The following is a 16,122-nucleotide window of genomic DNA, read 5'->3' on the forward strand; positions in this document are numbered from 1 at the left end:
TGAGAAACTTTCTTTGGGAGTGACATGTTTATGGTGCAACGATTGGATTTGCATTTGATAGGAAAATTAAAACACAATTGTCATAAAATATATTTTAGTGTGTTTTCTCCAAGTTAATGTTGGATGCAATATTTAAATCCAGAAGGTAGTAGAATTTAAAAAGTATGGCCACACTTATACAAGAAAGAGATGATAGCTCTCTGCATAGAATAATAAGCCTAAATTCAGCCATAGAAAAATCCTATGTAATAAAAGGCTAATATGCAACTAGACCAAAGGGTGGAATGACTGGTCACTATGATGCACATTGACTACCAGGGGTGGACACTCAATGCAGGTACTGCCCCCTGGTGGTCAGTGAGCTTCCATGGGGGGAGTGCTGCTCAGCCAGAAGCCCTGAGCTGGGCTCATGGCTGGAGAGCACAGTGGTGGTGGTGCTAAGGATATCCAACTGCCAGCTTAGGCCTGCAAAGCCCTTGGACATTCCCCAAGGGCTCCCGGACTTCGAGAGGGCACAGGCCGGGCTGGGGGATCATGCCCCCGCTCCCTCAGTCCTAAATTTTGTGCATCAGGCTTCTAGTATTTTAAATAATTTGCCTTAAAATTTACTAGGCTAGAATGTTTTATATTAAAATTTTCTCTGATAATTCCTAGGTACTTTTACTTCTTAGGTATAGTTCAGAAAGAGAGATTTCTTATTAATGTACAGAAGAAGATTTACTTTTAGTGTTGAATTTATTTTTAAGCAAAAACAGTATTCCTGGAGAAGAGGCAAAAATGATCTTTAAAGGGTTTTGGGGCAGTCTGACAATGTACGGGTAAAACCAAGTTTCAGTCCTCTCATAAAATTGTATTCTTGAGCCTTTTTAATCTTTTCAATATATTTTTATAGTAGTTGACATTAAAGACATGAAATAAGTTGAAAGGCAGTGAGGAATCAGTTTTATTTATTTTTTTAATATATTTTTTATTGATTTTATACAGAGATGAAGGGAGAGAGATAGAGAGTTAGAAACATATATGAGAGAGAGTCATCGATCAGCTGCCTCTTGCACACCCCCTACTGCGGATATGCCTGCAACCAAGGTACATGCCCTTAACTGGAATTGAACCCGGGACCCTTCAGTCCCCAAGCCGACGCTCTATCCATTGAGCCAAACCGGTCCCGGCAGGAATCAGTTTTAGATAGCCTCCTGTGGACCCAGCACCCATACTGGATTTGAGGGTGCTTTCCCAAGCTGCTTTGTGTGCCGCTGGTGAGAATCGAAGCTCTGGGATTGTCAGAGTTCTCCTGGACTCAGGAGCTCTTAAATAAACACATGCTCACAGATCTCAAAAGGAAAATCTACAAAGGGCATTCATAACAGTAAAAGATTCATTCGCATCTTCTAAGTGCTTTCTAGATTTTAGGCAAAGATTTCATTCTCTCGCTATGTAAGTCATACTAGCAGTTCAGTATTCCCTTTCAAGATCAATGATTTTAGTTCTTCCTGTTTGATACAAGGACTTCACAGTTAGTATTTTTGAACATAATTACAACTTAATCATGTCTCTCAAAGTCAATCCAAAAAGAAAAACGCGAATTGACATTCAGCGTAAAGTGGCCAAAATTGCTTTAGAATTGTTTATTTGCCTTAGTGCAACTTTCTCCCCAGTTAAATTATAAGCTCCTTGAGTGTTTATAAATACTTTGATCTTTATTTTCTTGATAATACTTAACACAATGCTTCAGTCACATATGAGCCTTGCAAGAAATGTATCAATTAACCATAATGAACTGTATTTAATTTTTTTCTACAAATGCAGATTCTGGAATTGTCTAGCATTTGTTGCTTTTCTTATGGTGTTTACTTTTATTGGACTTCTAATTCCTGCGCATACGTATTTATATGTATCATTTTCTGATATATTCTATTCATTAAATATCTACTTCACACTTACTGTTTTAAGGTAAGAACATCATTTAAAGTTTTCTATTTATAAAACACTGAATAAACCTGAAGATATTCTTTTAAATAATAAAAATGTTTCATTCCTTAGAACGAAAATTTGATTCTTAACTTGACCAAGAATCATTGGCAAATTAGTGATTAGCTGTGTTTTTCTGTTTGTTTGTTTTCTGTTTTTAACTTCATTTCAAAGCAATGCAAGACCTCTGTAAGATTTAAGATTAGAAAAAAAATTATAATCTTACTACCTAGAGGCAACCCTATTAACATTTGTTCCATTTCATTTAGTAATTTCTCTTTTTCTCTAAGGGTTCATGAAGTTAAATGCCATCATAAAATTTAAAAAAGATATTCTTACTTTATTTGCTTAATATTTCATAACAAATAATTTCCTACTAATCATAATTGGAAAGAGGTTTTTAAAATCATAAGAAAGTTCTTTTTGTAAATGTCCTTTTGCTCAAATAATTTTTGTAGGCCCTTTTCCAGTATGAAGAGGCAGAGAAAAGTCTGCCTATATAAGTGAAAAGGAGATGATAGAGGGAGAAAAAAAACACACTATAACTGGAGACTCTGAATTCTGTAATCCCCATCATTCAATCTGTTAACATTCTACTTCCATCCAGGAAAATCAGTTGGGAGTTGCTATCAAGTTGTCTAGTGCCAAGTAAATGAAAATTAGTTCTAAATTATCAGATACAATTAGTATAAAATATAGGAATGATATGTAAATGAAAGAAGAAATAGAAATGAGTTGACCAATATTGTGTAGACTCAGATTTATGTTTATTAATACAAAGAAAAAAGAGAGAACTTTTCCCCTACTTCCTACTCATTTGATTTACTTTTATTTCTTTTTGGGATCCCAGACAGAAAAAAATTAAAAAAAAAAAATAAATAAACACACATACACACACACACACACAAAAAAAAAAAAAAAAAAAAAAATCTCAAATCTTTTTCTTTTCTGCCTTAAAAAGCATCATCAAAAGCAATGTGGAATTTTCCTATTGCTCACCCTAAGGAAGAAATAAAGAAGATGAATGTCATTTTCTTGGCAAGTCTCTGTACGGAATACCCTTTGGCCTTTCTTTGATGCTATGTACATGAAAGATGTCTGAAAGTTGGCAATTCTACAGGGAAATGATGGAAAGGAACAGAGTAGGATGAGATGAAAAGAACTTTCTGTTACAAGAATAACTTTTAAAAATTTGTTTTGTTTTTTAGACTTCTGGTCTTTCTATTATTGAGCCCTCTTTTGTCTCGACTTGCTGATGGGTTCAGCTGGCGCTGGGCATTCATAATGGTCTGGAGTGAAATGAGAGGTTTGCCTAATGTAACAATGGCCATTCTGCTTGCCTACTCTGACCTTTCTGTTGGAACTGAGAGGGAAAAATCGCAAGTAAAAGGACATATTTTTTTATTTGAAAATTTAATTAAAATGGTTGTGTATACTAAAATTTGCTTTAAAAAAAAGCCTTTATTGTTGAAAGTATCACATATGTCCCGCTTTTTCCCCCATTGACACCTTCTAGCCTACCCCTGTCCCCCACCCAAGACTAATGGCCACACATATACAAATTTAAAGTTATATGCAAATCAGTTATAGGCAATCAGTCAGATAGCTCAACTCCACTTGGACTGTGGGAGTGATTTAACTATGATGGCAAGATTGAGCATAGGAGGAATAACTGGCAACTTCCCTCTTCCACATTCTAGCTTGGGGGTCCCTAAATCCCTTCTTCACACTCCTAAAGAATAGTTTATTATGAAGGGTGAAGGAATTAAAATATATATATATAATTTAAAATAGTATCTGAGCCCGGCTAGTGTAGCTCAGAGGTTGACCATCAACCTATGAACCAGGAGATCATGATTCAATTCCCAGTCAGGTAACATGTTCCAATGGTGAGCATGGTACCCAGTAGGGGGCTTGCAGAAGGCAGCCAACCAATGATTCTCTATCATCATTGATGTTTCTATCTCCTTTTCCTTCTCCCTTCCTCTCTAAAAAAATAATATATGATGCCCTAGCAGGTTTGGCTCATACAGAGTGTTGGCCTGTGGACTGAAGGATCTCAGGTTCAATTCCGGTCAATGGCACATACCTGGGTTGCAGGCTTGAACCCCAGTAGGGGTTGTGCATGAGGCAACCAATCAATGATTCCCTTTCATCATTGATGTTTCTCTCTCTCTCTCTGAAATCAATAAAAATATATTTAAAATAATAATATATGATATAAAATATGAACTCAATAAATGTTTTTATTTTTACTTACTCCTAATGCCCACTCAAGAAAAACAGAAACCTACTCATGGTTGACTCTATGGCCTTCTGTAACTATATGAGTCTACATTTAGTTTTGCTAGGAACCAACACATTTTAATTTCCAAGTGAAGTTATGGCCAAGATATTACCCCCAGTCTCTCCATAGCAAAACATACTGGGCATGACTCTTCCTACTCCTCATCTCAAGGTAAGAGCTCTGTAAGAAACATTTTATGCAGACGTCTCAGTGCATTTATTACTTTCACTCTGTTTTTTTTTTACATAAATTCCAAGTGTAAAGAGAATAAAGGCAAAGTAGTCATTTCATGCCTAATTAAACAATACTCCAAACATATAAAAAACTAAATATGTAAACACTGCTCTCTAAACCAAAATTAGCTACTATTACATGGTCTCCCCTTTCTTTTGAACTTATCTCAATCTGTCTGTGTAATCATGATTAGGTTAATAGGGGGAGGTACATCTGTAATATTTTCAACAATAAAGATAAGTTTAAGAAAAGATTAATGACATTACCATACATTCTGACCAGTATAATGTTGAACACTGCACATGAATATAGAATCAAAAATTAGCTGAAATTTGCTGTGTGTCCATTAGCAAGTTTTTAATCCTCCTCCCATCCTATATGCAAGTTTCCTGATTCTAAAGTAGACTTAATAATAATACCAATGGTTTGTTAGTTATTGTTTAGCAAGTGATGTCTCATGGGGAGGAGAGAGGCTCTAATGTTTAGTAATATCTGTTGTGTGATCACTCTCACCAGCAGAACATCAATCAGCTCATAAACTTCCTGAATATTTAAATAGCAGTTCTCAGGAACTGGTAAGAGTCAGCTCTAGCACACCAGTATCTTAAAGAGTTATTAAGAGAAATTGAAAATATACATAAAATGCATAACACATTGTTTAACATATAGTAAATGTTCAATAAATATGAGCTTTGATGATGATGATGATAATGATAATGTTGCCATCAGGGGAGGGAAGTTGGGGGTGACCAGGCCAGCAGGGGAAGGAAGTTTGGGGCAACAAGTCTGATAAGGGAGGGAATTATGGGTAACTATGCCAGCAGAGGAGGGCAGTTGGGGGTGACCCGGCCAGCAGGGGAGGGAAGTTGGGGGTGACCTTCTTTTAAATAAAACCTTCATAATAAAATCATTTAATAAAATGTCCTCACTAGTAGTAACTGGTTGAGAAGAAAGTAACACTCTGTCCTTACTTTAATTTGGCTGAACCCTAAAGCTAACTTATTAGTACTCATGAAAAGGTACTTCAGTAAAAGGTTAAAAATATTAACTTAATCCTGTCTCTTACTCACAAGATAAGTTGTAATGCCTTAATTTGTCATCTGTAAAGTTGGACCATATAGGTGTTTACTTCATAGATTTGTATAATATGTTTACTATATAAATGTGAGCTCTTATTACTATCTATACTAATCCTATATAATAAAGAGGTAATATGTAAATTGACTGTCACTCCAACACACAAGATGGCCACCCACATGTGGTCAAAGATGGCTGCCTCCAGGTGTACACAAGATGGGCACCACAAGATGTCCAGCAGGGAAGGCTGTTGGGAGTGATCAGACCTGCAAGGGGGCAGTTGGGAGGAACAAGGCCAGCAAGGGAGGACAGTTTCGGGTGAGTAGGCCAGCAGGGGAGGGCCACTGGGGGTGACCAAACAGTCAGGGGAGGGCAGTTAGGGGTGACCTGGCTGGCAAGGGAGGGCTGTTGGGGGTGGCCAGGCTGGCAGGGGAGGGCAATTAGGGGTGACTGGGCCAGCAGGAGAGGACAGTTTGGTTGACCAGGCTGACAGGGGAGGGCAGTTAGGGCAACTAGGCCAAAAGGGGAGAGCAGTTAGGGGTGACCAGGATGGTAGGAGAGGACAGTTATGGGTGACCGGGCTGGCAAGGGAGGGCAATTAGGAGTAACTGGGCCATCAGGGGAGGGAAGTTTGGGGTGACCAGGCCAGCAGGGGAGGGAAGTTTGGGGCAACAAGTCTGATAAGGGAGGGAATTATGGGTAACTACGCCAGCAGGGGAGGGCAGTTGGGGGTGACCCGGCCAGCAGGGGAGGGAAGTTGGGGGTGACCAGGCCAATAGGGGAGGGCAGTTGCAGGTGACCAGGCTGGTAGGGGACGGCAGTTAGGGGCAACTAAGCCAGAAGGGGAGGGCAGTTGGGGGTGACCAGGCCAGTAGGGGAGGGCAGTTAGGCATAACCAGGCCTGAAAGGGAGGACAGTTAGGGGTGACCAGGCTGGCAGGGTAGGGCAGTTAGGGGCAATTGGGCTAGAAAAGGAACAGTTAGGCGTCAATCAGGCTGGCAGGAGGATGGTTCGGGAGTGATCAGGCTGGCAGGCAGAAGCAGTTAGGGTCAATCAGGCCGGCAAGCAGGTGAGCGGTTGGGAACCAGCAGTCCTGAATTGTGAGAGGGATGTCCAACCACCTGCTCGGTGGGATCAGGCCTAGACGGGCAGTCAGATATCCCTCAAGTGGTCCCAGATTGGAGAGGATGCAGGCTGGGCTGAGTGTGCTGCTCCCTACCACCCCCAAGAATTTCATGCACTGGGCCTCTAGTAAAAGAATAATATGCTAATTAGACCAGACAGCTGCATAACCTTCCAAACATCATTCTGGACATTCTTCTGGACAAAGCCTCGGTGGCAGGGGCTGAGGCAGAGTGGTTAGGGGAGATTAGGAAGGCAGGGGAGCAGTTAGGTGTGATTAGGCCAATAAGGGAGAAGTTAGGGCAATCAGGCTGGCATGGGAAAGGTTAGGGATGATCAGGCTGGCAGGGGAGCATTTAGAGGTGATCAGGCAGGCAGGAAGGCAGAGGTGGCTAGGGTCAATCAGGCAGACAGGTAGAGGTAGTTAGGGGTGATCAGGTAGGCAGGGAAGCAGTTAGGGGCAAGCAGGCAGGCAGAGATGGTTGGGGCAATCAGGCAGGCAGAGTGGTTAAGAGTGAGTAGGGGAGCAGTTGGGAGTGATTAGGCAGGCAGGCAGAGGTGGTTATGGGTGATCAAGCAGGCAGGCAGAAGCAGTTAGGGATGATCAGGCAGGCAGGCAGAATGATTAGGGGCAATCAGGCAGGCAGGCAAGTGAGCAGTTAGGAGCCAGAGGTCCCAGATTGCAAGAGGGATGTCTGACTGCCAGTTTAACATCCCCTGAGAGTTCCTGGATTGGAGAGGGTGCAGGTGGGCTAGGGGACCCCCCTCGTGCACAAATTTTGTGCACCAGGCCTCTAGTCTATATATAAAAGCCTAAGCAACCAAACAACTGAAAGATCAAATGACCGGTTGACTGGTCTCTATGATGTGCACTGACCACCAGGGGGAAGATACTCAATGCAAGAGCTGCCCCCTGGTGGTCTGTGTGCTCCCATAGTGGGAGCATCATTTAGCTGACCTATGGATGCCAGATGCAGGGCTCCCGGCTGGCCATTGCTGCCTGGAGACTGCAGTGGAGGAGCGGCCTCGAACCTACTGAGTGTTGGCAGCAGTGGGGCTGGGATGAGCAGGAGCAGCAGGCAGCATTGGATTGCTGGTTTCAGCCTGATCCCCATGGACCATGGCGAGGGACAGCACTGGTGCACGGATCCATGCACCGGGCCTCTACTTAAACTATATTTAACTAACTCAGTGGTCCTATACTTTGAAAGCATTTTAGAATGCTTCAGGAACTTTAAAAACAGACCAATGCCTGTGAAATTCCGGCCTTGGCCATGATGAATAAAGATAGCAGATTTACTTCCCATAGTAAATAAAATATATGAAGCAACTGATTTTAGCTATTTGACAAAGACATTGCATGGTTAGATCCTTGTGAGAAGGATAAACACATTAGGTGAATGCACGTTCATCTGACTTTTTTCCAAATTTTGGCCCAAAAAAGTGGAGGCCAAATGGAGAACAATAGTCTCAAGGAATGTAAAAATAGAGTTAGGGCTACTGAAGCAGCTTGAATTTTGGGGCAGAGTGCTCAGGAGGGAAGAAGTATAAAGAGAAATAGCACCAGAAATGTGCATGGGGAATTCCTTGGGCCACTAGTCGAATACTAATCTGTGAAAGCAGAGATTTAGAGCAAGATTGGGGGGGGAAAGAGCCACTCAAGAGCTTTGGACATTCTGGAGGCCACAAAGAACTGATAGATACTAGAGTTCTGAGTAGATACAGTGTAAACCTCATGAACACCACATGTATTGTCATGACCCCAGAAATACCATGTCTGAGAAATGAGAATTGTGCCCTGCAGTAAGGTTTACTCTAGATCCAGTCTAAGAAGGACTAAAGCCATGCCTTGGCAGGATAATGTGATCTGCTAGTACATTACCTGGCTGACACAATAAAATTCAAAACACTTTAAGGGAAAACAATCAAGATTCTCAAGAATGTAGAATCCATAATGTCTAACATAAAATAAAATATTAATATACATGTGAAGAAGCAGGAAAATGTGATTTATAATTAAGAGAGAAGATTGTTTAATTGACACAGATCCAGAATGATGTGGATGTTGAAACTTGTAGCACTATTAAACATATATTCAAGAACTTAAAGAAAAAAAGATGGACATAAGAAATGAAGATATGGAATATTTCTGTGGGGGGGGAGAGAAAATAAAAAGGATGAAAGAGAAATTCTATAATTGAAAAATATGATATTTGAAATAAAGAATTTCTTTTATGTACTTAACAGTAGATTGAACTGCAAAAAGATAAAAACAAGCAGCCTTACAATGAATATGTTCCAAACAAAACTGGAATTGTGTGAAGCAAAAACTAAGAACTAGAAGGAGAAATAGACAAATTTTATTTGGAGACTAACACACCTCCCTGTAATCTATTCAACAACTTACAGAACAACGCATATAGAACAACAATCAGCTAGGACAGTGTTGGCAAACTCATTAGTCAACAGAGCCAAATATCAACAGTACAACGATTGAAATTTCTTTTGCCAGCCAAATTTTTAAAACTTAAACTATATAGGTAGGTACATTATTATTAACTTAAGTAAGGTACTCCTAAGCTGGCCTTTGCTAAAAACTCTAGGGGCCAAAGAGCCACATGTGGCTCGAGAGGCACAGTTTGCCAACCAGGGAGCTAGAATATGAAAGAAATGATACCATCAACCAATAGGATGTACTTGACATTTATACAATCATCTATATCATTGATGTAGAAAAAACATTGAACAAAATTCATGTCCATTCATGATAAAATCTCTCAAAAAATAAAAGTAAAAGAAACTTTTTAATGTTAATAAAGAACATCTAGCTTGACCAGTGTGGGTCAGATCTATGAGCCAGGAGGTCACAGTTTGATTCCTGGTCAGAGCACATGCCCAGGTTGTGGACTTAATCCCCATTGCAGGAGGCAGCCAATCAATGATTCTCTCTCATCATTTATGTTTCTATCTCTGTCTTCCTCTCCCTACCTCTTGAAATCAATAAAATATACATATTTTTTAAAAAGGGCATGTACAAAAATATATAGATAATATTATAATTAATAGTAAAAGACTGTTTTCTTCCTAAGAATGGGAACAATGCAAGAATGTCTACTCTCACTGCCCTTATTGAATATTATGATGTAAGTTTTAGCCTGCACCATGGCATGCAAAAAATATCCATTAATATTAAAAATAATTAAGCTATCTTAAAAGTTATCACAAGAAAGAAAAAATTGAAATGATGTGAGACAATTATGTTAACTAAATTTATTGTGTTAATCATTTATTTTCTAGAAATCTGATGCACATTAGCTGATGTCTCTGATTCCATTTCTCTTATAAACTTTTATTTAAGCATAAACTGGGGGGTATAACTATCAAAAGACTCAGGTGGGGGAGAATCTGCTTCTAAGATCATGTGTATGGTTGTTGACAGGATTCACTTCCTTGAAGATAGTTGGAAGTCTCTTGCTGGCTCTTGGCTAGAAGCCTCCCTCTCAGTCTTTTGCCACTTGGGTCTCTCCATAAGTCAGCTGATAATATAGTAGCTTATTTCTTCAGAATGAACAAGCAAGAGAGTGAGAAAGAACAAACACCCAAGACAGAAGCCACAGTCCTTCTATATAAGCTAGTTCAGAAGTAATTTCCCATCATTTCTGTAATTTCTAATCTATTCAACAATATTCAATATTCATTAGAAGTGAGTCAATAAGTTCAGTTTACACTCGAGAGGAAGTGATTACACATAGACCTAAATACCAGGAATACGATATCTTTGGAAGCTATCTTAGAGGTTCCTTTCCACATTTTTAGAACTTGTGCACTGAAACTAGAATAAATTTTGTGAGAAATTTTAAAACCTAAATATATGGAGACATGCCATATTCATGTACTGGGAGACTTAAGATCACTAGGATGTCACCATAATTAACATAATCTAATTGAGCAGTTTTACTTTAGAAACAAATAGGCCAAATTTAAAAATATATAGAAATACAAAAGAATAGCCCCAACAATTTTGAAAAGGAAGAACAAAGTAGGAAGATTTATATTACCTCCTAAACAGACTTACAAGGATATAGTAATTAAGGTGGTATGATGTTAGCATAACAATAAATAAATAAATAAATAAATAGAATATAATAAAGACTCCAGAAAAGACTTACATTAATACAATCAATTGATGTTTGACAAAGATCCCAAAGCAGTTCAATGGGAAGAAGGATATTCTTTCTGTCAAATGTGCTGAACAACTGAATATTCATGTAGAAAAAAAAAGAAAAAAAATCTATTTTACCTCACACCATATGTAAAACTGATTTGAGATGAATCATAGACTTGAATACAAAATCAGAAACTCTAAAAGTTCTGCGCCGGGGGGGGGGGGGGGGGGGGGGGGGGGGATGTTTGTGACCTTGAAATAGACAAAAGGTTCTTAGAACATAATAAATAATAATTGAACATCCATATTAAAAACATTGATCATCAAAAGATTTACAAAAATGGAAGGTAAGTCACAAACCAGGAGAAAATATCCACAATACATATATCCAACAACACATGCCTATTTTTCAAAATTGCTACAATCTCTCTATATAAAAGGCTAATATACTAAGCATCTGTCCGACCAGTAGCTATGACACACACTGACCATCAGGAGGTCAGACACTCAATGCCCTGATGCACACTGGCCACTTACAGAGAAACTGCACGGTGGACCTGGCACCCACAAAGCAGCACTTGGCTTCCCACAAGTGGGACACAGGCCCTGCCACCACGCTGGAGTGACAGCCCACCAAATTTCAGCTGTTTCTGCCCCAAACCCCATGGCACAAAATGTGGCTCACAGCCTAGCCCAGCCTGGAAATGGTTGCTGAAGGCTCCAAGTAATGAAGTCACATAGCAACACCCGGCTTACTCTCCCTAGTGACTGGCCTCCTTGCAGTTTCTTCAGCCCAGGAACATGACTTGCTTTATAGCCATGTGCAAACATTTTATACTTTAACCAAATGTTTGTGAAGCATTTTCCCATGCCTTCATCTCATTTGATCCTCACAGAAGTCCTGAAGTAGGTAGACAGGAGACTCGGTGGAATCCTATTTTCTTTTCATTAGCCAGAAAACGGAGATTTAGAAAACTTAGAAACTTGACCTAACTGAAAAGAAGTAAGAAATAGTGGACCTTGAAAATTACTTCAGGTTTTCTCTCTGTGTAGAATACAGTCAAACACTGCTGCAGTTAAATATTTTACCTTTTGTTCTCCCTGTATGATCTACAATAACAATCATGTTGATATTTACTGCTGTGTTGCTGACAATTTCCTGAAAGAGAAGTTGGGGTGCTTCACGGGGCTTTAAAAAGTTGAGCTAAATCAGAAAGCAGGTCTAATTAAGCAAGTTTATCTATATCTACAGAAGGCTAAGTTGACTCGCACATGTGCGATACATTTAAAGCTCTCGCTGGCGTCAATCGCAAGCATGTGTTTCAATCTATCATTGCCTATCATGAATTTGGTTCACACTTCTATTATAGAGAAATGACAAATAGCAATGTTAAAATATTTCTTCTAATTAGTTTCCTTTCAATGTGCACAAATTTATGTACCCGGTCACTCGTTTTATAATAATAATAATAACAACAACAACAACAACAACAACAACAACAATATTTGAACTAGGAAAAAGAGTTTAGCAGACATTTCAAAAAGAAAGATATATACCACTAAGCACATTTAAAATGCTCAACAGCATTATTCCAGGAAAATACAAATTAAAACTATAATAATAAAGCTAATATTTAATTTATATGAAGGTTTTTAAATTGTCAGTTCTTTTCTATAGAAATAGATTAGACCAGTATTTGCCACTTATAGGATGGGGATTTATTGGGAAGGGACACTAGAGAAATGTAGGTAGATTATACCTTGGTGTTTGTTTGTGTTTTTTGTTTTGTTTTGTTTTGTTTTATAAATGCAAAAGACCTAGAATAGTCATAACAATTTTAAAAAAGAAGAACAACGTAGAAGGATTTATATTACTTCAAATGTGGACTTACAAGGATACAGAATACCACTCCTTGGGCTGCACCCTTAAAGAATTAAATCAAAATATACAGTAAGAGCTTCCTGGGCACCAATATTTTAGGTTCCTAAGTAATTGTAATGTGGAGAGCCTCTGGTGTGGTTTCATGCTCTGTAGCTAACCTCTGTATGTGACCAAAGAACAGAGAACTAGATAAAGGTTTAACAGAAGTTCTGGAAGTCAGAATTCCATAAACCAAAAGAAGTGTACAGTCTCAGATTGAAACATGTTGCTCCACTCATTAATGGAGAACAACTTGAAATATAAGAGACAGAAAACAAGTGGCACCAAAATTATTAATTGTTCCTCCTTAATGACAATGAAGGGATGCCAGAGAGTCAATGTATGAGGTGGAACAAACATATATATCAAGGCCTCTGAGTTGTTCTCTTTTCATGGGTGAGGAGAATTGTCTGACACAGGTGTACTGGTACTGTTGAACAAAGAACTGGAGGTGTGTTGAGTGGGTAGGAATTGATGAAGTACAGGCATATTCCTAGGGCCCAAGGAATCCAGCAATTATATTTGAAGACAAGTTTTGTTTTTCTTACCAATGTCTGTATATGTAAGTATACACTTATGTTAAACCACGTGTCTTGATTTTTAGTTTGGTTCCATAAGCATGGATGAAATATATGTGGGAAGATAGAGGATCCCCAGAGTATTTTTATCACGTCTGGCAGTCAAATTCTTCCTTCCATGAGCATCTATTATCATAGTATAACCTAGCTTAATTTACACTGGTAAATACAAAAATATTATATTAAATTGTCATTAATACTTTTTATTTTTTCAATTCTAGGTATTATTTCATGGAGTGTCAGTAAGCTTAATCACCCTGATTATCAATAGAGTTATTTTGCCAATGGTAGTTAGAAAACTAGGTAAGTCTACTAATTAGTATTCTGAGTGAAGAGAGAAATATTCTAAATATGCTAAAGAATTGGTAAAAATGAAAAAAAAAGAAGCTATATAAATGCAAATCAACAATGTCTAATTGAAATGAAAATTGGACCTTGGACCTCTATGTAAAGTCATATGAAAGGTTTAGGCAAACAATCTTTTTATTTTTTTAAATTACTTACATTAGTCCAGTTTAAGTAACATGATACAGTAAGTTTATTTATCTGACAAACTTCTATTAAGAGTCTTCTATATGCCAAGCACAATTTTAAATGACAGTGATGCATTATGAAGACTGACTAGATTTCTGACTTGATAGATCTTACATTAGAGGTAAGTAAATAGTCAGTAAAGAAGTCAAATAAGGTAATATCAAAGTAAACAAGCCACATGTAAATACATTTAAAAAACACAACAGGTAGTAGATTACTGAGGAATCCATATGTTTAATCCTATCTAATAAAGAGGGAATGTGCTAATTGACCATCATGCCCTCACAAAAATGGTGGCACCCACAGCCAATAAAGAGGGAATATGCTAATTGACTACCACACCCTAAAAAATGGCAGCACCAACAGCCACAAGAAGACCAAGCTCAGTCCTCTCAGTTCCTCCATGTGCCTGCCTCTAAAGTCCTCCAGTCCCCTCAGCCTTACAGCTGCCAGGGCCAGCCCAAGGCACAGGCAAGTCTTGGATATTAACTTCCCAGCCACCTAAGGCTGGCCCAGGGTGCAGGCATGTCTCGGATGGTGGCTGCCCAGCCGCCCTGGGCCAGTCCAAGGTGCAGGTAAGCCACCGATGGCAGCTGCCCAGCCATCCATTACCAGTCCAAGGCACAGGCAAACCACCAATGGCGGCTGCCCAGCCACCAAGGACCGCCCAAGGCTCAGGTAGCCAAGGCTTGCACTGCCAGCAGTGGCAGCAGCAGAAATGTGATGGGGGCGTCACCTTCCCCTGATTGCCAGTTCGCCTTCCACCCCTGAGAGCTCCTGAACTTTGAGAATTGACAGGCCTGGCTGAGAGAACCCCACCTCCAGTGCATGAATTTTCATGCACCGGGCCTCTAGTGAATATATAATTAAGATCGTAAAAAGGCCACTCTAGTTCTGTGGATAACTGATTGGGAAGGGGGGGAGGTGATAAGGAGAGTGGAAGTAGAAATAGCAATTTTAGGAGGATTTATACATAATGTAATGTGCCTATTTTAAGCCCCTACTTTTTTAACAGTTGAGAAAATGAGACTTAGAGAGTTTAAAGTTCTTGCCCAACGTCACACAACTAGGTAATGGCAGTTAAGAACTAGAAACCTATTTCTTTGATGCTTTTAATCCATTATATTCTTTTTTTTAAAATATATTTTATTGCTTTTATACAGAGAGGGAGAGAGATAGAGTTAGAAACATCGATGAAAGAGTCATTGATCAGCTGCCTCTTGCACACCCCCTACTGGGGATATGCCCGAAACCAAGGCACATGCCCTTGACCGGAATCGAACCCGGGACCCTTCAGTCCCCAAGCCAACGCTCTATCCATTGAGCCAAACCGGTTTTGGCTTAATCCATTATATTCTTAACTGCTCTATTACCCTTTTTATGATATATGGAGTTTTCACTCTAATGGCTTTTTTTTTTTTTCAAAGCTGAAATTTCATCTTTATGGTTAGTACTACTCAATCTCCCTTCCTTCCTCATATTTGGAACAAAATCCTTTTCCTTTTCTTCCCCCACCTCCTAAATTATTATCATCATAAAATGGGAAGAACATATTAAAGAGATAACATTTTTTCAAAGAGTATTAGATATTCTTCTTAGTAGCTAGATAAACCTAAAATTCTTAGTGTGGAGCACCTGTTTATTTGGACTGAGAGCAGTGAACATTTGTTTATGAAACATTATTGCTTTCCAAACAAGTTTCTATGGCTCAAAAAATAAATGTATATCTGATAGCAAGAGTACTTCAAACCTTAATGAGGTTTGGAAATATACACTGAGTGGCCAGATTATTATAATTTCTGAATGCATAATAATCTGGCCACTCAGTGTATATCCTATATAATAAAAGGCTAATATGCAAATTGTCCCCTAGATGAGGAGTTCCACCAGCCTTTTGTTCTATTCAGGCCTCCAACAAACTGGATGAGGCCTGACCACATTTAGAAAGGCAATCTGCTTTACTCAAGTCTGCCAATTTAATCCCTTCTCTCCTTATCTATTAAACTGGGAAAAGGAACTCACCTCAAAAGGTGATCAAGATGATAAGAAAAAAATACTTGCAAAGAGCTGAGATGCACTTCTCAGCATGTGATAAGCACTCAAAAAATATTTGGTATTATGAGGAGTATGAAAGTAGAAAATTTTGAAATTGTTAGTGTTCATATTATTAAACAATTTATGTTGAATGTTTAATTAAAAAAACACACAACACTATTTAGTACATGCAGTAAGAACA

The 16,122-nt window shown here is 38.9% G+C and overlaps 2 protein-coding genes across 2 annotated transcripts in view; both read left to right on the top strand.

Moving 5' to 3' along the window:
- Positions 1-16,122, top strand: part of LOC311617582 (histone-lysine N-methyltransferase SETMAR-like) — a 485,271-nt gene that overhangs the window by 199,004 nt on the left and 270,145 nt on the right. The gene's annotated exons all lie outside the window — the stretch shown is intronic.
- Positions 1-16,122, top strand: part of SLC9C1 (solute carrier family 9 member C1) — a gene marked incomplete at its 3' end in the record, with an annotated part of 101,001 nt that overhangs the window by 27,143 nt on the left and 57,736 nt on the right. The window contains exons 8-10 of the mRNA XM_084870410.1: positions 1,807-1,950; positions 3,177-3,351; positions 13,574-13,655. Coding sequence (XP_084726536.1) covers positions 1,807-1,950; positions 3,177-3,351; positions 13,574-13,655 — 401 coding nt within the window. The remainder of the gene's footprint in view (positions 1-1,806; positions 1,951-3,176; positions 3,352-13,573; positions 13,656-16,122) is intronic.

This window comes from Pipistrellus hanaki (assembly GCF_964339955.1).
Source record: "Pipistrellus hanaki genome assembly, chromosome: 2".
In the NCBI taxonomy this organism is placed as follows: Eukaryota; Metazoa; Chordata; class Mammalia; order Chiroptera; family Vespertilionidae; genus Pipistrellus; species Pipistrellus hanaki.